The sequence below is a fragment of the Oncorhynchus mykiss genome, chromosome 21 (assembly GCF_013265735.2).
Source record: "Oncorhynchus mykiss isolate Arlee chromosome 21, USDA_OmykA_1.1, whole genome shotgun sequence".
NCBI lineage: Eukaryota > Metazoa > Chordata > Actinopteri > Salmoniformes > Salmonidae > Oncorhynchus > Oncorhynchus mykiss.
Window position 1 is genome coordinate 51312787 of NC_048585.1, and position 23926 is coordinate 51336712.

At 48.8% G+C, this 23926-nt stretch overlaps 1 protein-coding gene across 1 annotated transcript; it reads left to right on the forward strand.

Moving 5' to 3' along the window:
* The first annotated feature begins 4027 nt into the window (after positions 1-4027).
* Positions 4028-19406, forward strand: LOC110500686 (zinc finger and BTB domain-containing protein 38). Its single transcript, XM_021578185.2, has 2 exons — positions 4028-4293; positions 11469-19406. The coding sequence occupies exon 2, from the start codon at positions 11485-11487 to the stop codon at positions 17212-17214; it is 5730 nt and encodes a 1909-aa protein (XP_021433860.2). The 5' UTR covers positions 4028-4293; positions 11469-11484; the 3' UTR covers positions 17215-19406.
* The last annotated feature ends 4520 nt before the right edge of the window (positions 19407-23926 follow it).

Sequence of the window (23926 nt, forward strand, 5' to 3'; positions counted from 1 at the left end):
TCTGGGAAGGTTTTCCACGAGATGTTGTAACAATGCAGCGAGAACTTGCTTCCATTCAGCCACAAGAGCATTAGTGAGGTCGGGCCCTGATGTTGGGCGATTAGACCTGGCTCGCAGTCGGCGTTCCAATTCATCCCAAAGGTGTTCGATGGGGTTGAGGTCAGGTCTCTGTGCATGCCAGTCAAGTTCTTCCAAGCCGATCTCGACAAACCATTTCTGTATTGACCTCGTTTTGTGCACAGGGGCATTGTCATGCTGAAACAGGAAATGGCCTTCCCCAAACTGTTGTCTAGAATGTCTTTGTAATGCTGAAGCATTAAGATTAATCGTCACTGGAGCTAAGGGGCCTAGCACGAACCATGAAAAACAGCCTCAGACCATTATTCCTCCTCCTAACTTTACAGTTGGCACTATGCATTCGGACAAGAAGCGTTCTCCTGGCATCTGCCAAACCCAGATTCATCTGTCGGCCTGCTAGATGTTGAAGCGTGATTCATCACTCCAGAGAACGTGTTTCCACTGCTCCAGAGTCCAGTGACGGCAAGCTTTACACTGCTCCAGCCGACTTGGCATTTTGCTTGGTGATCTTAGGCTTGTGTGCTGCTGCTCGGCCATGGAAACCCATTTCATTAAGCTCCTGACGAACAGTTATTGTACTAATGTTGCTTCCAGAGGTAGTTTGGAGCTCAGAAGTGAGTGTTGCAACCCGAGAACAGAAGATTTTTACGCTCTATGCGTTTCAGCACTTGGGAATTCCATTCTGTGAGCTTTGTGGCCTACCACTTCACAGTTAAGTCAGCGATGCTTCTTGACGTGTCCACTTTACAGTAACAGCACTTAAAGTTAACCGGGGCAGCTCTAGCAGGGCAGAAATTTGAGAAGCTGAATTGTTGGAAAGTTGGCATGCCGTCCTATGACGATGCCACATTGAAAGTCACTGAGCTTTTCAGTAAGGTCATTCTACTTCCAATGTTTGTCTATGGAGATTGCATGGGCGTGTGCTTGATTTTTATGCACCTGTCAGCAACGGGTGTGGCTGAAATATCCAAATCCACTCATTTGAAGGCGTGCCCACTTACCTTTGTACATATAGTGTATGTGCATTAGGGAATCACATGGGTATTTGGGATCTCGGGACTGTCCCGGGAACACTCTTCACATTTCCTGAAAAAATAAAATGACAAGACCCGGGAAATTACATTTCCCCCCAAATCAAATTGTATTGGTCACTTACACATGGGTAGCAGATGTTATTGTGAGCGTAGCAAAATGCTTGTGCTTCTAGTTCCGACAGTGCAGCATTATCTAACAAGTAATATCTAACAATTCCACAACAACTACCTAATACACACAAATCTATGTAAAGGAATGGAATAAGAATATATAAATATATGGATGAGCAGTGACAGAGCGGCATAGACAAGATGCAATAGATAGTGTAGAATACAGTATATACATATTAGATGAGTAAACCAGTGTCACCACTAATGCAATTCCACAAAATACACAACATTCACAGTATCAGATTAGCAAAACGTAAAACAGCACATTATCCGAACATGTTGTCCGTGGAAGCCTTTAGTCTAACGTGTACTGCACACAAAGTTGCCATAAAAAAAATAAACATGGACACTGCCGGATTGCACACGCGACCCGGATGCAGTTAATAAACCCTCCAGTAACCCCCGACACACCTATATAATGTATACAGCCTTTAAAATAACGCTTGCCTCTTTGAACTGTCACTGTGACTCTTCAGACAGTGACAAATTTGATAGGCCGTGGCACAATTCACTACATAGGCGTGTCTCTGTCACAGACATGAAGTCTGTTAATAATTCAGAAAGGCATGAATAATGGTGATTGAGAAAGTTACAGACGCACAAATATCATACCCCTCCAAAAAAAAATTAAGCTCCCCGTTATTGTAATGGTGAGAGGTTAGCGTGTCTTGGGGGTATGATATTTGTGTGTCTAACTTTCTCACTCCTCATTATTCACAGTTCATTCAGGACTATCCGTAATCATGGTAGCATCCACATCAATGTCGAAGTTTTTAGAAACATTATTTACAGTAAGTGACTCTAAAATTACACAATACATAATTTACCATTCATTTCTTTTGGGCACAAAATCATCTGAACAACTAAACCAAAACAAACAGCAAATGCATCCAACAAGTTTGTAGCGTCACAAGCGTGATGTAATCAATGTGTACTAGGAATATGGGACCAAATACTAAACGTTTGACAACTTTAATACACAAGTGAATTTGTCCTCCCCCCCCTAAAATGGGGGGACTATGTACACAAACTGCTGTAATTTCCAAACAGTTCACCCAATGTCGATTTAAAATGTCCTCAAAGTAAAGCTGACAGTCTGCACTTTAACCTCGTAGTCATTGTATCATTTCAAATTCCAAGTGCTGGAGTACAGAGACAAAACAATAACAAAAATGGTCACAGTCACAATACTTTTGGAGATCACTGTATGTGACCTAATGCACAATTTTCGGAGGCTATTTTTGGCTCGTGAGCTTTACCTTCAGAACTACTGGCTAAAAAGTATACAAAAGAACCGGAGAATCTCTTTAAGGTCAATGGCATCATGAAGTTTACCAAGTACCAGGATATTTTAGCCAAAAACCTGGTTGCCTCTGCCAGGAGGCTGAAACTTGGCCACAAGTGAATCTTCCAGCAAGACAATAACCCATAATCCACAAAGAAATGGTTAATTTACCACCATCAGCCTCCAGACTTGAACCCCATTGAAAACCTGTGGTTTTAATTTTAGAAAAAGGCTGTGCCATTATCCTCGCAAGGGTAAGGTCCTGGAGTACTGAAAGCAGGGTTGCCAATAATTTAACAAAAATTACTTGTTAAAGAAAATCTCATTCTCTGAGCAATTATATTAGTATAAAATAATCATACTTTCCCAAAAATTGGAGCATGCAATATAGCTCTCTCTCTCCCTCACTACCCCTCTTTCTCCCCCCCCCAACATAAGATTCACACCGTTTTTGAATGCTTCCCAAACCAAGGGTGTATTCACTAATGCACACCGTAGCAAAACGTTTGTTGTTGGACAAGTTGAGGTAGTTCCTCCCCGCTTTGTTTTCTTCAATTTGTTTCAAAGACATTCTGACAACGGCAAGGGAAGATGTTATCATTTTGACATAAAGTAACACAGCAAGGCCACGCAGATGTCTTTTGACTGTCAGTCAAACAATCGATCATACAGCAGAGCAGGGTGGTGTTGGATTTAGAGTCACTCAATCATGCAGTGAACCCCAAACACACACCTGACTTCTTCTCCATCGCTCGCTCCCCATAAACTTCAACCCTTTAAACAGAGGCAATAAAAACAAAGACAGTGTGTCCCTGCCGTTCTCTCTCCCTCTCCCCCCCCCCCCCCCCCTCTCTCTCCCTCTCTCTCTCTCCCCCACCCCCTCACTCTCTCGAACTCTCTTTGATCTCTGCTTCCCTCTTTCCGGCAACTTCACTTCCATCGGCCATCCAACTATTGTCTGTAGTCTCTCTCTTTCTCCCCCCTCCCCCTTTCTTTCTTTCTCTCTCTCTCTCTCTCCTAGTGCCCAGGATTTTTTTGTTGTTGGCATTGCTCCTGTTTGTTTTCAGCCATTTTGGGGACTGGCAGTGCTCGTAACAAACTGCTTAAATGGCGTCCTCTGCCTTTCTCTCTCTCCCTCTCTCTCTCTCTCTCTCGCCCTCCCTATCTTGCCGGGCTTTGTGTATATAAAGTAGTGTGTCTGTGTGTGTGGTTGGAGAACAACACTTCCAAATAAAAAGAGGATTGGATTCGGGGTGTGGGGGGGAATTCACTTGCTGGAAAAAAAGACAAAAATACTGACAATCATGTGCACAACTGAAGTGAGAGAAAGAGAGTGGAGCAAGTGAGAGAGAGTGGATCAGGTGAGAGAGAGTGGAGCAAGTGAGAGAGAGTGGAGCAAGTGAGAGAGAGTGGAGCAAGTGAAAAAGAGTGGAGCAAGAGAGAGAGAGAGTGAGGGGGAGAGAGAGAGCGAGGGGGAGCGAGCGAGAGAGAGAGAGCGAGCGAGAGAGAGACCGAGAGAGACAGAGTGTGAGAGTCGCTCCTGCCCTCTGTCTTTACACACTGCTGCCTGTGTGTGCGCCGTCTCTCCTTGCCTGCACTCTCTCACACACACACACTCACGCAGACGCACGCTCACACAGACCGAGGGAGAGAGCGGATAGAGCGAGCAAGAGAGAGAGGAGGGAGAACACATCGCAGCAGAGATGCAGCAGGAGGTTTTCCGAGGTACGTTGTCTTGTTGTGTGCTTGCCTAGCAGTGAAAGGGAGGCTGATATGTTTCTCTCTCTTTTTCGTCTGCTTGTTTCTCTCAGTCACGCCATTGCCTGGTTGTTTTGTATGTCAGGAGAAATGTAATATTTGTTTTAAGTGTGTGTAAGGGTTGGTGTGTGTGTGTGTCTGTGTGTGTGTGTGTGTGTACTGTGTGTGTGTACTGTGTGTGTGGGGCCAATAAGAGGCCTTGTCTCCCTCCTCCTCCTCGGTCTCGCTGGCGTACCACGCAGTTCTTTTTCAGGAGCGATGACTCGTTCAGAGATTGTGATGAAACTTAAAAAATCTCTGCGTCTTTCGCATCTGCATGAAACACTCCAGATTGGGGGGTCTAGCTAATGTGTATCAGAGCAAGGCGGTAGACGTGAGCATGACATGGGCTCTGTGTGAGAAACCTTTTCTCACTGTGACTGGTCAGCCGACTTAACTCCCAAAATGACACAAGGAGTTGGTGAAAAACTTGCACATACACGTCCCTGATAGCGAATCTAGTGCCGAGGTTAAATTATTCTCGCCTCTCCTGTCTGTTCTTTGGTGTGTCATCAAAATATCCTTCTAGTGCCAGGTTGTTATTTTGGAAGCGGAAGGAGGTTCTTGCTAAGCCTTGGAGGGCATTTTAACGTCACAGACCCATTGTTGTTTCCCTAACCAACCCTGCTTTCTTTTTCCAAAACAACAGTCCCTCTGCCAAATATTTCCACATTCCTGGTCACCATGGCCACCAAGCCTCTGCCTTCACTGTATGGGAAATATGACCTACAATGCCACAGGGCTTTAGGGGTCAGAGGTCAGGAGTTATAGGGAGCCTCGTTGCTTAGCGCCAGTGGCAGTTGATGAATTTCCAGCCAACAGTTTTCTGTTTGACTTGTTGTTTGTATACTGGCTAGATTATGTCAATGGCATCCAATGGAAGACTTGAATACCCTGGCAATGTTGGTTTTGCGTACAATTTCCACTTAAACCATTCCAGTTGTCCAGTTCGGAAATGGAGATTTCAGCGTGCAATGTTAAGCATAAATCTCTCGTTGAAATGAATGACTTCCGCAGAAGTATGATTTGACCAGAGGTTTGAGTTATGTATGCATCTATAAAGTCAGGATTTGTCCCTTTGCTGGGTGATGCGCTCTAGTCGTACGGTTGAGAAATGACGAGAGCAGAAGACACATTTCCGTTGTTCGCTGTAACTGTGGACAATAAAGTTGTATTGTTTTACGCTGCACAAACCTAACTGACCTGCACTGTGTCTTCAGAGGGACTGTGTGCGAAATTTAAAATGGTTTTGGGGAAAATTACCCCAAAAAGGTCAGTGGGTGTTGTTTCCATTCTTTATTACAGGGGTCAGAATGATGATAATTATGTGCCGGGTTGAGAGCTAACGGACCATGGAGTGTGGCGTTTTAACATGGAGCAGGCTCGCTGGTGCGTGGAGTGGCATGCCAAATTGTAGCGATACCACAGATTACACTGAGGGGGGGGGGGGGGCCATGTTGACACGCTGAGCAGGATCTGAAAGACAAGGAAACCATGAAATCTGGACCAGGAAGAGATGTGTTTGAAGTTACACTATCTACCCTTCCAACCCTCCTCTCTCCACCCTCCTCTCTCCACCCACCACTCCCCGACCCATACCATCATCCCTTCCTCCCCTTCTCTTCTCCTCCTCCTCCCTCTGCCCATCTGGCTGGCTCCTCCATGTTTTCTGGGCCGGGGGGTTATGGAGAGTTCAGTGTCTCTCCCTCTCTCTGTCTCCAACGACAGCCCCCTTTTCACGACCCAACTGGTGCCCCCCTTGCTGGCCGTTCCACACTGGGGAGAACCCAACCGACACCTTCCTATTTCCACAATCCCACTCCACTCGCTCACAGTGCGGAACGAGTAAACCCCCCCCCCCCACACACTCCAATCCGGCCCCCCACATTTCCCCCCGTGTGCTGGCTGAAACCCACCCACCAGTCTCTTGCAGTAACTAGTCTATGGCTGGGCTGTACATATAATGGAGATGGGATCAGAGCCATTGCATACTAACTGATTAGGACTCTAGGTACTTTTAATAGTGGCATGGTCACTGTGACCCGAGTATAGCGTTGATGTTTTTCCTCTTGCTGACGTTGTGATTCTGCCTTGTGTTCATCTACATAGCTTAGTCAGTCATTTGTGCCACACAAGCCGTACTTGCACTTGCTGTTCTGTTTTTTTGTGTGTTTTTTTTCTCTTTTCAGCACCGTGGGTGAAAATAGATGTACAATCCTTCAGCGGACATGTTTGTTTGTGCGGAACACTGTGCTTCAGAAGGGCACTGTATTTGTGGGGGGCGAGGCTGGGTCCTTGGCACACTGAGGGTCAGATGCTTGCTTGCGTGTGAGGGGGGAGGGGGTGTATGCATGCGCGTGACTGTGTGTGGTACGTGATTGTGTTGTGTGTGTGTGTGTGTGTGTGTGTAAAGCTCCCCGTCACGCTTGGCCAGACCGTCGTTCAGGGCCTGTTTGTGGAGAGGCAGTTGTGTGCGTCACAGCGAGATGAAGAGAGAGAGGGCGGCAGACGCATTTTCCCATTTGCGGCGTAAACACCAGATGAAATCGTGACATTTTTTTGCCCTCACGCCGTCTCACGGTGTGTCCGCCTACGAGTAGCTGGCGTCTAAATGACATTTGTTTGTCATTTAGCAGACACTCTTATCCGGAGCAACTTGCTGTAGTGAATGCAGACATTTTTCGTACTGGTCCCTCATGGGAATCGAACCCACAGCTCTGGTTTTGCAAGCTCAATGCGCTACCAACTGAGCCACACGGGACTAATACCAAGTGACAGTGTGTTGTCAGAGCAGACTGCACAGTAAACATATCCACATATTTCTCAAGAAGACACATCTACTTTAAAGGGAGACTTCAGGATTTTGGCAATGAGGCCTTTTATCTACTTCCCCAGAGTCAGATGAACTTTTATGTCTCTATGTCCAGTATGAAGGAAGTTAAGCCGTGTAAGGACAGGATATGGTTTACTGGGCATGAGCACAACCCACCACATTTGTCATTTTAGTCCCGTCTGAATCTGCCATGTCAGTCATTACTTGGCATGTAGTTATTATTCCAGCCCTGAAAAATCCCTGTTTTTTGGCTGAACTCTCAGGTCCTCTGATAGTCCCGTGTGAATCGTCATCCCCGTGTTTTGGCTGAACTCCCAGGTCCTCTGATAGTCCCGTGTGAATCGTCATCCCCGTGTTTTGGCTGAACTCCCAGGTCCTCTGATAGTCCCGTGTGAATCGTCATCCCCGTGTTTTGGCTGAACTCCCAGGTCCTCTGATAGTCCCGTGTGAATCGTCATCCCCGTGTTTTGGCTGAACTCCCAGGTCCTCTGATAGTCCCGTGTGAATCGTCATCCCCGTTAAGCAGGTGCTGCACCCAGGTCCTCTGATAGTCCCGTGTGAATCGTCATCCCCGTGTTTTGGCTGAACTCCCAGGTCCTCTGATAGTCCCGTGTGAATCGTCATCCCCGTTAAGCAGGTGCTGCACCCAGGTCCTCTGATAGTCCCGTGTGAATCGTCATCCCCGTGTTTTGGCTGAACTCCCAGGTCCTCTGATAGTCCCGTGTGAATCGTCATCCCCGTTAAGCAGGTGCTGCACCCAGGTCCTCTGATAGTCCCGTGTGAATCGTCATCCCCGTGTTTTGGCTGAACTCCCAGGTCCTCTGATAGTCCCGTGTGAATCGTCATCCCCGTTAAGCAGGTGCTGCACCCAGGTCCTCTGATAGTCCCGTGTGAATCGTCATCCCCGTGTTTTGGCTGAACTCCCAGGTCCTCTGATAGTCCCGTGTGAATCGTCATCCCCGTGTTTTGGCTGAACTCCCAGGTCCTCTGATAGTCCCGTGTGAATCGTCATCCCCGTTAAGCAGGTGCTGCACCCAGGTCCTCTGATAGTCCCGTGTGAATCGTCATCCCCGTTAAGCAGGTGCTGCACCCAGGTCCTCTGATAGTCCCGTGTGAATCGTCATCCCCGTTAAGCAGGTGCTGCACCCAGGTCCTCTGATAGTCCCGTGTGAATCGTCATCCCCGTGTTTTGGCTGAACTCCCAGGTCCTCTGATAGTCCCGTGTGAATCGTCATCCCCGTGTTTTGGCTGAACTCCCAGGTCCTCTGATAGTCCCGTGTGAATCGTCATCCCCGTGTTTTGGCTGAACTCCCAGGTCCTCTGATAGTCCCGTGTGAATCGTCATCCCCGTGTTTTGGCTGAACTCCCAGGTCCTCTGATAGTCCCGTGTGAATCGTCATCCCCGTGTTTTGGCTGAACTCCCAGGTCCTCTGATAGTCCCGTGTGAATCGTCATCCCCGTTAAGCAGGTGCTGCACCCAGGTCCTCTGATAGTCCCGTGTGAATCGTCATCCCCGTGTTTTGGCTGAACTCCCAGGTCCTCTGATAGTCCCGTGTGAATCGTCATCCCCGTTAAGCAGGTGCTGCACCCAGGTCCTCTGATAGTCCCGTGTGAATCGTCATCCCCGTGTTTTGGCTGAACTCCCAGGTCCTCTGATAGTCCCGTGTGAATCGTCATCCCCGTGTTTTGGCTGAACTCCCAGGTCCTCTGATAGTCCCGTGTGAATCGTCATCCCCGTTAAGCAGGTGCTGCACCCAGGTCCTCTGATAGTCCCGTGTGAATCGTCATCCCCGTTAAGCAGGTGCTGCACCCAGGTCCTCTGATAGTCCCGTGTGAATCGTCATCCCCGTTAAGCAGGTGCTGCACCCAGGTCCTCTGATAGTCCCGTGTGAATCGTCATCCCCGTGTTTTGGCTGAACTCCCAGGTCCTCTGATAGTCCCGTGTGAATCGTCATCCCCGTGTTTTGGCTGAACTCCCAGGTCCTCTGATAGTCCCGTGTGAATCGTCATCCCCGTGTTTTGGCTGAACTCCCAGGTCCTCTGATAGTCCCGTGTGAATCGTCATCCCCGTGTTTTGGCTGAACTCCCAGGTCCTCTGATAGTCCCGTGTGAATCGTCATCCCCGTGTTTTGGCTGAACTCCCAGGTCCTCTGATAGTCCCGTGTGAATCGTCATCCCCGTTAAGCAGGTGCTGCACCCAGGTTGGGGAAGAACACGGGACCAAAGTGCTATGCCCGTAGCCTACAGATGAAGGAACTGGTTTGTCACATATCAACTTTCCTGGTGCCGTACTTCTCTTTTTTTTTAAAAGATGAAGTGGACGATATTGTGCCAATGAGTTGATAAATTGCCAAATCTGTCAGGTCGTTTAAATGTCTGCGTAGGTTAGTTCATGGTTGTCATTGATATGGATTGTTATTCTGACTGTCTTTGACCTGAAGGTCATTAGGTCAACATTAGGTCATCCCTAGACATTTGAAATATCTTTACGACAAGAAGAGCCTCCAGGCTTCTGTCTTAACGGTCCATTTTGAATGAAGAAAAAAAAAAAGAAATACAGGGGCAGTCTGGGAAAACTAATTCCGTCCGTTTTGTGCTGGAGTAACCATTACACAACCGACATTGTATAGTAATACTAGTCCTGTGCGAATAGGGCTATAGAGGTAGGTTGCCAAAATAGTCACTGTGTTTGCCTGTATATCCAGGTAAATACTGAGCAAGTGGGATTAGCAGCGTAGTTGTGCGACTTTACTGTGTATTTCGTTGTGTATCATTTCAGTGTATGGGTGGCGTGTCCCTTTCCGCCTTTATATCCTCTTTCTTCAAAGCTCCTCTTATTCTGTTCTGTAATTCAGTTCATTCCACCTGTACAGACTCTCTGTCTGTTGCGGATTGCGCCCCTGCTTCTCGCCATTGTTTTACGTATAGTTTTACACCCATGGCATCAGTAGTTTGTTTTTGTGGCTGTGGGTGCTTGCCGGTGCCTTTATTGTATATATGACTGCGTGCATTTCTGCCAATGGGGATGTGTTTGTGTCTGTCTGTCTGTGCGCTATCTGCCTTTCCGTCGGCCTGTGCTGTGTGTATGTGTGTTCCTGTTTCCAGCCTGGCCCTCTCTCTTCCTTTCTCTCCCTCTCTCTCTCTCCCTCTTCCCTCTGCAATAACAGTGCTGACCTAGTTTCTGCCTGTTCAGGGCTGCCTGTGGAATTTTACAGAGGCCTTTCTGCCTTGCTGCTTGAAAACACAAGCAGAAAAGCATGACTGTGGATTTTTATTTTTGTCGCATCATTAAGGCCTCAACATCCATCTCCCCAATCTGCAGACCCCACAGAACGGCCTGTGCTAAATAAGTAATTACAATAAAATTGCCTATTGCAGGCAAATCTGTGAGCTGGCGTGTATGAATAGATAGCAGGCAAGTGGATCTGCCGCAATCGCTGCTAGAATTAGAATGGAAATGGGAAGCGCCCCGTCGATCTTTGCTCGTCCTCTCGAGCTTAACTGCGACAGAACCGGATGCAGCGGGCGGAAAAACACCCCTCCTCCACTATCCTCCCTGCCTCTCTCCCTGGCTTCCACTTTCCTTCCCTCCCTCTCTCTCTCCCTCTGCCTTCACAAATAATGGTTAGAGTCATGGCCGGCAGTTTCTGACCACTACCAGGAATGGGCCAGCAGGCTGTGATGAGAATCACCCCCCTTTTCCCCCCACCGTGTCTGTTAAACGGGACCTATTTGTTTTAAGTCCACAGGGCTATGGGATGCAAGTCGACACTCTATTCCAAGGGAATCTTGATTAAATCTTGATTAAATCTGAACGCCTTCCAATTAGGTGACGTGAATGTTGTGACACAGCCAAGATGGATCCCTGGAACTTCTTTCCAGTCTCTGTGTGCTGAAATCTAAACCAGCATTACCACATATTCCTTCTTCTTCTCTCTTTCCCTGCTCTCGCCATTCCTTTTTGGATTTTAATATCAGCTGACGTTTGTTGCGCTCTTAAGCAACTTTAAGCATTTCCTTAGCATAATTTCCTTAGCATAATTTCCTTAGCATAATTTCCTTAGCATAATTTCCTTAGCATCGTTTCCTTAGCATCGTTTCCTTAGCATCGTTTCCTTAGCATCATGAAGGAATCTTTTTTGGATAGGAATGGGTATTTTCTTTCTTGTATAATACATTCAAATGTAGTGCTTATCCACAGCGACTTACAAAACTCGCATGCAGGGATCCATTCTAGCTGTAACACTCATCTCTTCTTGTCGTTTCGCAGGTTTTGGGGGCTGGTCATGGTGTCCTGGCTGGAGGTGTTGGACCCCCTCCACGCAGGCCTCTTCTTGCTACGCCTGAACGAGCAGCACCTGCCCGCCGGGCCCACCCTCTTCTGTGACGTCAACCTCATCGCCACCAGCGACGCCAAGTTGGCCGCCTGCTGCCAGTACTTCCGCCAGCTGCTGCTGTCGACGTCTTCCCCACCGCCTACGACTCCTGTATTAGGCAGCCACCACCCGCCGTCTACCCCCTCTTCCAGGCTCATCCAGGGGGCTGAGCTGGACCTGCCTAACCTCCAGTCCTGTGTGCTGTCCAACCTGCTTGACTTCATCTACTCCTCCCGTGTTGCCCGCAAGGGCTCCAAGGGGACCAGGCATCTGTCGGAGGCGGGCCTCAGCCTTAGAGTGCCCATCTTGACCAATCTGGTTGAGGAAGAAGAGGAGGCGGAACCAGGGCAGATGAAGGGTAAAAGCCGGCAGTGCCGAGGAGGGGAGGCCATGATGGAGGGGCTGATGAATGATGAGGCAGACGGCCCCGAGAACGCTAAGATCACCCTCAGCTTCCCCCTCAGTGCCGCCCTGCCCGCCGCCCTCACCGTTCACAACCACCGCCCCTCCTCAGCCACATCCTACCCCCGCCGCCGACACTCCTCCTCGGCCTCCAAGGCGTCCAACGAGGTGTCAGCATGGAAACTGGATGCCACCACCACAGACAAACGGCGGCCCTTTAACCCCCCCCAGCGGGACAGCTCCCCGTCCTCTTCCTCCGCCTCCTCTTCCCCTTCCTCCTCTTCCTCTCCTATGGATCTTACCGCACTGGTCAAAAAGGACATCAAATCCCCCCCACCTCTTTTCAAAGCCGGTCTGGACTCCCAGTTCCACAGGTTCCCCCCCAGGTCTTCCAATGGACCTTTAGGTGGTTACCCAGGGGAGGGTCACAGACTGACCAATGGCACGGCCTCACCCTCAAAGACTGCACAGATCCTGTTCAACCTGAGCACTGTGGCCTATCGGGGCCAGGGGGGGCGGGGCACAGACAGAAAGGAGAAAACAGGGAAAAAAGGAGGGAGGGTGGGCAGCCCCCAAGTTGGAACAAACCTACGTCCACCCAACCTCCACCTTTCTCCTCCTCTTCCTCACCCCTCTGAGTCTTTCACTCTTCCTCCTCACTCCTCCTCCACCCCCCCAGATGGCCCCGAGCCGGAGCTGATATGTGGGGTGTGCCACCGCCTCTTCAGCTCCGCCTTGTCTCTCACGGCCCACATGCGGCTGCACCGTGGCGGCCGGGCCCTCAGCTGCCAGCACTGTGGCAAAGCATTCATCCACAACAAGAGACTGCAGTCCCACGAGGCCTCCTGCACGCACGCTCTGAACCCGGCCCTCCCATCTAGCATCCCCCTTCTCCCCATCCTGGCCAAAGAGGAGCCCCTGGAGGAAGGGGAGGTTAGGGTGGAGGGAGGACAGATTGTGGGGGCAAGTGAAGAGGATATGAAGCCTGGGAAAGGGAAAAAAGGGCGAGGTCTCCTGGTTCGGCATGAAGGCGACGTGTCAGAGCTGGTGGGGGACGAGGACCACTTCGTCAAGGTGGTGGACGGCCATGTCATCTACTTCTGCTCGGTGTGCGAGCGCTCCTACATGACCCTGTCCAGCCTCAAGCGTCACTCCAACGTGCACTCGTGGCGCCGCAAGTATCCCTGCCACTTCTGTGACAAGGTGTTCGCCTTGGCCGAGTACCGCACCAAGCACGAGGTGTGGCACACGGGCGAGCGACGCTACCAGTGCATCTTCTGCTGGGAGGCCTTCGCAACGTACTACAACCTGAAGACCCACCAGAAGGCTTTCCACGGCATCAGCCCGGGCCTCATCTCCAGCGAAAAGACAGTCAACGGCGGTTACAAGCAGAAGGTCAACGCCCTCAAGTTCTACCGCCTGCTTCCTATGCGTTCCCAGAAGAGACCCTACAAGACCTACAGTGACTCCCTGGCCAACAGCCTGCTGCTGCCCCCGTCTGACCCCCCTGCCGTCCCCTTGCCTCAGCCCCTGGACTGCAGCCTGCCCGGCTCCCTGGACCTTCACAGCCTCATCAGTTGCTCTCTACCCAAGGGTGTGAAGCCTGACCCTGACAAGTTCCCTGCTGGCTTCCCCCTCTCAGTGGGCCTAGAGCAGGGAGAGATCCCCACACTGCCCCCCTCCCTAACAGGTATGGCCTTAGGGAGAGTAGCTGACAGAGAGACAGAGTCAGAGCAGGTAGATAGCTGTGGCAGCAGCTCCAAGGCATCCGTTCGTAACAAAGTCAAAACTCCAAAGGTCAGCGGTAACCCAGAGTTGGGTTTGTCTTCTGTCATCACGTACGGCCACTCCAAGCCCTCCGTCATAGTGCATGGCACAGCGGCGCCATCCGTCATTGTCCATAGCAACCAGGTCACCTCTGGGGCCGGGAAAGGCCCCCTGAGCAGTCCCTCCCCTGAAGCTAGCAACAGCCAGACACTCCCCAAGGTCAGTGCCAAGCCTGTTAAAATTCACAGGGAAAGTACAGAGAGCCATAGGAAGAGAGCTAAATTAGTGGATAGTTCAGATGCCACAGAGGAGGGGGAGAGGAGATCAGAAACAGGTCGGTCCCATCATAAGTCCCGCAAGGGGCACAGCAAGAGTGACAGCTCCTCAGCCAAACAGTCGTCCACAGGGTCAGAGGGCAAAGGGGCCGGGCCGCTGTGCCAGATCACGGTGCGGATAGGCGAGGAGGCCATGGTCAAACGCAGCATCTCCGAGACGGACCTCAAGAGGGACAGGAGCCCCCCTCCTTCCAGAGCCAAAAGGATGGACTCCTCCCCACATGACTCCAAGGAACCTCGCCACTCCCACCACCACCACCACAAACACCGCTCCCATCGCAGCTCTAGTGTCGAAGCTGAGGGGGAGAGAGGAGGAGATGGGGTGAGAGAAAATGGAGAGGGGGACAGCCGGAAGAAAAGCCCAAAAGCCACGGGCAAGGTCAGAGAGTACTACTTCCGCCAGGAGGTGCGCAAGCAGGGGCAGAGTGAGGATGATGAGGACAACCTCTGGAGGCCCTACTACTCATACAAGCCCAAGAGGAAGGCCCCTCATGCCCACAAAACAAAGAACTGGCAACGCAAACTCCACTACAAACGCTCCCTCCGGCTAATGAGGAGGGCAGAGAGACTCATGGACCATGTGAATAAGGAAGACCAAGAGAAGGAGGATGGAAAGATGGATGAGGTGGAGCAGGAAGTGGGGGAGGTGAAAGATCACATGGTGCAGGAGGAGGGAGAGGCACCTGAATCGTTCAGTACTTCCTCTATACCTTCAAAAGAGAAGGACAAAGAGGGGGAGGAAGAAATCGGGGAAGCCCACCTTAAGCTCGCTGATCCTCCCCTGGTCTCTCCCCAGCCCCCATTGTCTACCTCAGTCCCCCTTATGGACACAAAACGCCGGCCCTGGTCCGATGGAAGTGCGTCGGAGTGCGATACGTGTGGCCGCTGGTTCTCCAGTTCCAGGAAGCGGGATAAACACGAGCTTAGCCACCTGCTAGAGTTTGTGTGCCTCCTCTGTAGGGCCCCCTTCCCTTCCAGGGACCAACTAGAGGACCACCAGAGAGCCCAGCACCCCAAAGCCCCCAACCCCTCGTCTGTGCCATCCCGAGCGGGGTGTCAGTCACGAGATGAGGGCATGGAGACAGAGACGGAGTTAACAGAGGTAGACAGGGCGAGAGAGAGGGCTATACTAGGGAAGGGAAGTCCAAGTTGCCTAAGCAGAAGGTCATTGGCGAGACACACCTGTCCGCAGTGCCATAAGGTGTGCAAGACATCCTCAGCGCTAAACCGCCACGTGAGGCGCCACGAGTTAAGCAGCTCCCCGGAGAGAGAAAAGGAGGAGACGCAGACAGAGTCAAAAACAGCAGCAGCAGCAGAGACAACAGTTAGCACTGTTAGCAAAGACGTAGACACCACGAGTGACCATGTTCCCATTGTTCACTCTGTCCCCGTTATCAGCTACCCTATCCCAGAGACACAGCATAGTAGCGAGGCCATAGAGCCGCTGCAGTGCGCAAGCCAGCCTAGCGAGGTGAAAGCAGAGCACCAAACTCCAACACTGTGCAGCGGCCCTGAACTCAAAGAACTTAATGAACTCACAACTCCCATTCCTGACAGAGAGCCCAGTCCTCAGATTATTCAGCCCCCTCCAGAGATCCCCACAGCCGACCGGCCGACACCATCTCCCTCCCTCTGCTACTCCTCGGCACTCCAGGGTGTGCTGGTCATGAGCAGCGGAGCTGAATGTCTGGACTACCGGACCCCCAGGAAGAGGAGTCTGGAGGGGCAGAACCACAGGAGGACCAGCCCTGCACCTGTCACTTCTCCAAATATGGCCCCGACCTTGCAGATGAGAATCAGCCATACTGCTGCTCCTCTGTCCGTTGCCATGACAACAGTGCCCCTCCAAGGGGTCTGTGGTGTGAAGCAGGAGGGTGATATTGTGGGGAAAGGACAGAGGGAGGGATGTGGGATGGGCCTCCTCCATCATGCTGGTTTTAAGAACTCACCAGTGGCCCAAGATCTCAGGGTCCCACCCTTGTCCAGGAGCCCCAGTCCCAACCAAGCACAAGACCTGACCATGTCCTCGATTCTAGCCAGGGAGAGGGAGGTGGAGAGGGAAAGGCAGAGAGAATGGGAGAGGGAGATGAAGAGAGAGCTGGAAAGGGAACAGGATATGGAGAGAGAGTTGGAAAGGGGGAGGCAGAGGGAAAGGGATATGGACAGAGAGCTAGAAAGGAGGAAGCAGAGGGAGAGGGAGATGGACAGAGAGCTAGGAAGGAGGAAGCAGAGGGAGAGGGAGATGGACAGAGAGCTGGGAAGGGAGAGGCAGAGAGAAAGGGAGATGGAGAGGGCTCAGCAGTCAAGGGGAGCATCACTACAGGAGCAGCCCAGAGACATGGAGGGGACCCTCCTGGTACCCAAAGAGGAGCCGATTAGTCCCGCACCGTCCCCGATACACACACCAATTCAAACTGCTATTAACAGCCCACCCTTGCAGAGGCGGCCCTCCAAGTTTCCCAGCCACTTCCCCACTGCTATGGACCTGCTGATGCAGGCCAACCAACAGGTTGCCCAGTCCCTGCGTGGCACACAGGGTCTCCAGAGGTTTCAGTTGCCCCCTGGGTCGGTCAGTGGCAGCGACCGCCCTTCTGCCCATGCCCTGTTGCTCCCCCGGGACCCCCCACCGTCCGAGGAAGAGCCCCTGGACCACTCCCCAACGCCATCGAGAGACCCTCACAGAGGGGAGGTCACTGCCAGGGGATACCCCATGCAGGACTACCCGCTGCCCCTCATCGTCCAGGGTGGCTACCGCTCTGGCAAGAAGCAGGAGGACAACCTGCTCATGTCCTACCCGACGGGGCCTCTCGCCTTCGGGCCGCTGGGGAAGATGGTGCCTACCGGGGATCTTGCCAAACTGCCGTTCTACCCCGACCCCTACCACCTGCTTTACGGGCCGCAGCTGCTGGCCTACCCCTACAACCTGGCCACCCTGCCCATGGCTCTGAACATGATGGCCCCCGGGGGGGAGAAGGTGGAGCCGTTGCCCTTCCTCCCTGCCCTCTTCAACTACGCTGCTGCAGCTGGTCCCTACGCTGGCATGGCGCCACACCACCTAGTGGGGAACCCCAGCCTCTACAACAGCAGTGGCGGCAGCAGCAAGAAACAGCGGGACAACAGCAACGGAAAGTTGTAGAAGGTGTATATAGAAATGACATCTGAGGAATATTTCAAAGCGGACGACCAGTCCCTGTAGTGGAGAAGGAAGGGTGCCATCGGCTCCTTTGTAGTGCGTACACTTGCACAGTCCCCTGCCTCTCTTTTGTAAAGTAGCGATCAGAGCCAAAGCGTTGAATCAGGAGGAGGGATGATGGGAAGTGGGGGAGTGAAGTAAGAGGAGGAGAGAAAAAAGACAGATCCATCATTCCCCTCTCCTTTCCTCTGGCTCGCCCCATTCACCTCTGGTTTCTGTTCTCACGTCTTTCAGTAGTAATAGTTCTAGAGCTTGATTAATTGTCCTCTCAAACTTGTTACGACAATATCTATAATATAAGAATAACAACAGCTAACAGGGTGTGTTTTGCGAATCATTTGTTTCGGTCCGCTTCCCATTCTGTTGACCGCATATAAATACAGGGGAGGCCTTGTTTTAGGGACAGAAGGGATCAGCCAAAATGGACATAATTCGACATGGTGGGAGTCGGAGCATTAAATTACACTGTGTGAGTGTGTGATATGTGTGATTGCTTTAGTAAACTTGTGCTCCAAGTGTCTGTGAGAGCTTTATATGAACAGGTAACATGCACAGTATGTAGGAATTCTGTTTGTGAACGCTGAGGTGGGATTCTGCTTGTTTGGCGTGGATGTGTGTGAGTGGCTGTATGGCTGCCATCTGAGTGCTGATCGTTCCATGGGGTTCTGAGGCGTTAGCAACATTCTAACACTAGATGGACTAGGCATTATAGGTCAGTGCATAGAAGCATTAGAAGGAATTCCTCTATTTCCCGTTCACAAAGCAGCAACTCTAGCGAACCTTTTGCCTGGAGTAGAATCTGTATTTGTGTCAATTGCCGATCTTGTGAGCTTATGTTACCTCCAGTAACCATAGTGGCCAGATGACTTTCAGTCCAGGTCACTAACCTAAGACCATAGTGGCCAGATGACTTTCAGTCCGGGTCACTAACCTAAGACCATAGTGGCCAGATGACTTTCAGTCCGGGTCACTAACCTAAGACCATAGTGGCCAGATGACTTTCAGTCCGGGTCACTAACCTAAGACCATAGTGGCCAGATGACTTTCAGTCCGGGTCACTAACCTAAGACCATAGAGTGGCCAGATGACTTTCAGTCCAGGTCTGCTTCGAGGTTCATGTTAGTTTTTACCTTGTGCATAACAACTGGAAAACATTCCTAGAAAAAGGGAGGGAAGACTTGACACTTGTAGCTGTTATGCACATGTACTGTAGCTGGCCACTGGGTGACAATCATAGGCTAGTGTAGACCATACACTTCCAGTTGTCCTTGTACTCATCTCATTTTTTCCAAGGATTGAAAATAATAAAACAAGAATCAGTCAACCTTTTTATTCTTGTGGCCTTTTCCCTCCCCCTGATGCCCCCTGGTGTCCACCAAAGACCCACTCCATTTGCTAGGCCGTGTTGAAGAGAGGGAGTGTACAAGGAAATACATAGAGATGGAATCAGGGCAGGGCAATTTCTGTGATCCTAAGAGAGAGATTAAAAGAGAAACACAGAGGCCAGGGCGCACCTAGGCCAGTACCCTCAACGGCGCTTCCTACATCTTGATGTCGAATCAAAAAGACCCCTCCCCCTCCACTGAAAGGAGATAGAAAAGGACAAGGCGAATGGAGTCGGAAGACGCAGTAAGATCACGCCACACTGAGGTCTGCTTGTCTCAGACAGCTTTTTGTGTTCCAATAGCTCCTCTCCTCCCTCCCTCCTTCTGCGCTCTGGGGTAGAGAAGCGAGAGGTGACGTAATCGTCTCCCACAGAGCTGGTGTTGAAGGGCCGGGCTTAGCAGCATCCACTGTGCCGCTCTGAGTTTCCCAGAATCCTGTGGGTCTTTTTCCTGTCCTGAGTCTTTCTCTGTGTGATTTATGTGTTACACTACATTTTTGGATTTGTTTAACTTTTTCTACCCCCTTTAGCTAGCGAGACAAAAGTGGATTCAGCAAAAGGGGGTTTGAGTACACTTATAAATATGAATGTAATTTTAGTCAAGAGGTTATTGAAGTACAAAATGCATTAAAGGTAGATGGATTTCAGTTTTTCTGACTTGAAAAATAACATGTGTAAAGAGTCGTTATGAAGTCTGGTATGCATATATACTGTACAGTCCTAGGAACGTCAAGAAACTTGGGTTCTGTATCCACTAAAGCATGAGCAACACTCGCTTCCTAACAGTTTATATCCTCCTAGGTATCCAAAATCACTCACTTTCTCTTCCCCATAACTTTGTTTCTTTTTCCTTCCACATCCTGTCCTTTTCCCCATTATCTCAGCTCTCAATCTCGGTTTTGTCTCGGTTGTATTTGTTCCGGAGTATAACCCCCTCAAAAAGAGCAGCTGCCACGTTTATTTCTCAGAATCAGTATGGGAGCTGTCCAATTATCCCCCTTCCTCCCCAAACAAACACACACTTTACACCACCTCTTTGAAGTGTGTAATGGGTATGTGTGTATGATGCCACCGCTGTGCTGTTCGTTTCGGGCAGGAGGACGAAAACACAGCGTGACCAACCGCAGGGGCTTGCGGCCTCCACTTGGGTGTGGTTACAAGCCTTTTGTGCGTCTCGTGTGTGTGTGTGTGTGTGTGTGCGCATTTCTCTGTGTGTGTGTGTGTGTATGTGTGTGTCTGTGAAAAAGGAAAACCAAAACAAATCTGCTTCTATGCAGCATATCCCTCGGGGTATTGGGACCTCCTGTATTTTTTATGTTGCCTTTTTCAGTGGTTTTGTTCCAGAGCCCCACCTCCCTACCCAGCTGTAAAGACTCTCTCCATACTATACCTATCGAAGGCCATTTCACTATATGGACATATTTGTGTTTTGTAAAAAAACATTTCTTATGCCATAGTTTTGCCATCATGGCAATCAATCATTGACCAAACGCCTGCAAATAGACATAAAGAGTGAATTCTGGTGATGAAATACACATTTACAGTATGTTTAGTAAGTTCAAATGAATTGTGCCTCCGCTTTGATATATTGAAACGTAGCTGTATTGAAATGGTGAGGATCTTCCAGATTTCAGACAAGGTGCCTTTTTATGGCATAAGAAATGTAAATGGTATATGGCTGAATTGATCAAAATGGCAAATAACTTGAAGAAAAACCATGTGGTTTAGAGTGCTATGAAGCTGGTCATAGTTCTAGGGGTGTGGCTAAACAGTTTGGTATTGTGTATGTTTAGGTAAATACTGTGCCATAGTTTTTAGAGTCCTCAAATACGTTACCGTTTTCTTTCTTCTTCAAATATATCAAATGTTTTACTGTTGCCTGATAACGTTGTCTCTGGATTTGATACAAAGGCTTGTAGCCACAGCTTTCCCAAAGTCTCTTGTTTGTTTACTTCCTTGTTTCTTTAACTTGTTCCTCTTGTTCTCCTCTCTCCTCTTCGCTACAATCAAACAAATAAAGTATTAACCTGATGACCCAACAGAAAGAAAGTCTCATGTCTGATTTGAACATCTGCACTGAGATAAAAACCGATTTGCCCTATTATTTTAATCACTGTATAACGTGTTCCTCAACATTCTTTGTTCTCCACAAGGTACTGTGGTACTGGTTGGTACTGTGGTACTGGTTGGTACTGTGTTTGTTGAAGCAAATTCAAAGTATATAACAATAACAATAGCATAACAATAGCTGGTGTTGTACTACACCACCAAGCAATACAGTTAGCTGTTACTGTTGTTGTACTACACCACCAAGAAATACAGTTAGCTGTTACTGATGTACTACACCACCAAGCAATACAGTTAGCTGTTACTGTTGTTGTACTACACCACCAAGCAATACAGTTAGCTGTTACTGTTGTACTACACCACCAAGTAATACAGTTAGCTGTTAATGTTGTACTACACCACCAAGTAATACAGTTAGCTGTTACTGTTGTTGTACTACATCACCAAGCAATACAGTTAGCTGTTACTGTTGTTGTACTACACCACCAAGCAATACAGTTAGCTGTTACTGTTGTACTACACCACCAAGTAATACAGCTAGCTGTTACTGTTGTTGGACTACACCACCAAGTAATACAGTTAGCTGTTATTTTTGTACTACACCACCAAGCAATGCAGTTAGCTGTTACTGTTGTACTACACCACCAAACAATACAGTTAGCTGTTACTTTTGTACTACACCACCAAGCAATACAGTTAGCTGTTACTGTTGTACTACACCACCAAGCAATACAGTTAGCTGTTACTGTTGTTGTACTACATCACCAAGCAATACAGTTAGCTGTTACTGTTGTTGTACTACACCACCAAGTAATACAGTTAGCTGTTACTGTTGTACTACACCACCAAGCAATACAGTTAGCTGTTACTGTTGTACTACACCACCAAGCAATACAGTTAGCTGTTACTGTTGTTGTACTACACCACCAAACAATACAGTTAGCTGTTACTGTTGTTGTACTACACCACCAAGCACCACAGTTAGCTGTTACTGTTGTTGTACTACACCACCAAGCAATACAGTTAGCTGTTACTGTTGTTGTACTACACCACCAAGCAATACAGTTAGCTGTTACTGTTGTTGTACTACACCACCAAGCAACACAGTTAGCTGTTACTGTTGTACTACACCACCAAGTAATACAGTTAGCTGTTACTGTTGTACTACACCACCAAGCAATACAGCTAGCTGTTGCTGTTGTACTACACCACCAAGCAATACAGTTAGCTGTTACTCTTGTTGTACTACACCACCAAGCAATACAGTTAGCTGTTACTGTTGTACTACACCACCAAGTAATACAGTTAGCTGTTACTGTTGTACTACACCACCAAGCAATACAGTTAGCTGTTGCTGTTGTTGTACTACACCACCAAGCAATACAGTTAGCAGTTACGGTTGTACTAAACCACCAAGCAATACAGTTAGCTGTTGCACAACACCACCAAGCAATACAGTTAGCTGTTGCTGTTGTACTACACCACCAAGCAATACAGTTAGCTGTTACTGTTGTACTACACCACCAAGTAATATAGTTAGATGTTACTGTTGTACTACACCACCAAGCAATACAGCTAGCTGTTGCTGTTGTACTACACCACCAAGCAATACAGCTAGCTGTTGCTGTTGTACTACACCACCAAGTAATACAGTTAGCCGTTACTGTTGTACTACACCACCAAGCAATACAGTTAGCTGTTGCTGTTGTACTACACCACCAAGCAATACAGTTAGCTGTTACTGTTGTGTTTGTTGTACTACACCACCAAGCAATACAGCTAGCTGTTGCTGTTGTACTACACCACCAAGTAATACAGTTAGCCGTTACTGTTGTACTACACCACCAAGCAATACAGTTAGCTGTTACTGTTGTGTTTGTTGTACTACACCACCAAGCAATACAGTTAGCTGTTACTGTTGTTGTACTACACCACCAAGCAATACAGTTAGCTGTTACTGTTGTACTACATCACCAAGTAATACAGTTAGCTGGTACTGTTGTTGCACTACACCACCAAGTAATACAGTTAGCTGTTACTGTTGTACTACACCACCAAGTATTACAGTTAGCTGTTACTGTTGTTGCACTACACCACCAAGTAATACAGTTAGCTGTTACTGTTGTTGTACTACACCACCAAGCAATACAGTTAGCTGTTACTGTTGTGTTTGTTGTACTACACCACCAAGCAATACAGCTAGCTGTTGCTGTTGTACTACACCACCAAGTAATACAGTTAGCCGTTACTGTTGTACTACACCACCAAGCAATACAGTTAGCTGTTACTGTTGTGTTTGTTGTACTACACCACCAAGCAATACAGTTAGCTGTTACTGTTGTACTACACCACCAAGCAATACAGTTAGCTGTTACTGTTGTACTACATCACCAAGTAATACAGTTAGCTGGTACTGTTGTTGCACTACACCACCAAGTAATACAGTTAGCTGTTACTGTTGTACTACACCACCAAGTATTACAGTTAGCTGTTACTGTTGTTGCACTACACCACCAAGTAATACAGTTAGCTGTTACTGTTGTTGTACTACACCACCAAGCAATACAGTTAGCTGTTACTGTTATACTACACCACCAAGCAATACAGTTAGATGTTACTGTTGCTGTACTACACCACCAAGCAATACAGTTAACTGTTACTGTTGCACTACACCACCAAGTAATACAGTTAGCTGTTACTGTTGTACTACACCACCAAGGAATACAGTTAGCTGTTACTGTTGTACTACACCACCAAGCAATACAGTTAGCTGTTACTGTTGTACTACACCACCAAGCAATACAGTTAGCTGTTACTGTTGTTGTACTACACCACCAAGCAATACAGTTAGCTGTTACTGTTGTTGTACTACACCACCAAGCAATACAGTTAGCTGTTACTGTTGTTGTACTACACCACCAAGCAACACAGTTAGCTGTTACTGTTGTACTACACCACCAAGTAATTCAGTTAGCTGTTACTGTTGTACTACACCACCAAGCAATACAGCTAGCTGTTGCTGTTGTACTACACCACCAAGCAATACAGTTAGCTGTTACTCTTGTTGTACTACACCACCAAGCAATACAGTTAGCTGTTACTGTTGTACTACACCACCAAGTAATACAGTTAGCTGTTACTGTTGTACTACACCACCAAGCAATACAGTTAGCTGTTGCTGTACTACACCACCAAGCAATACAG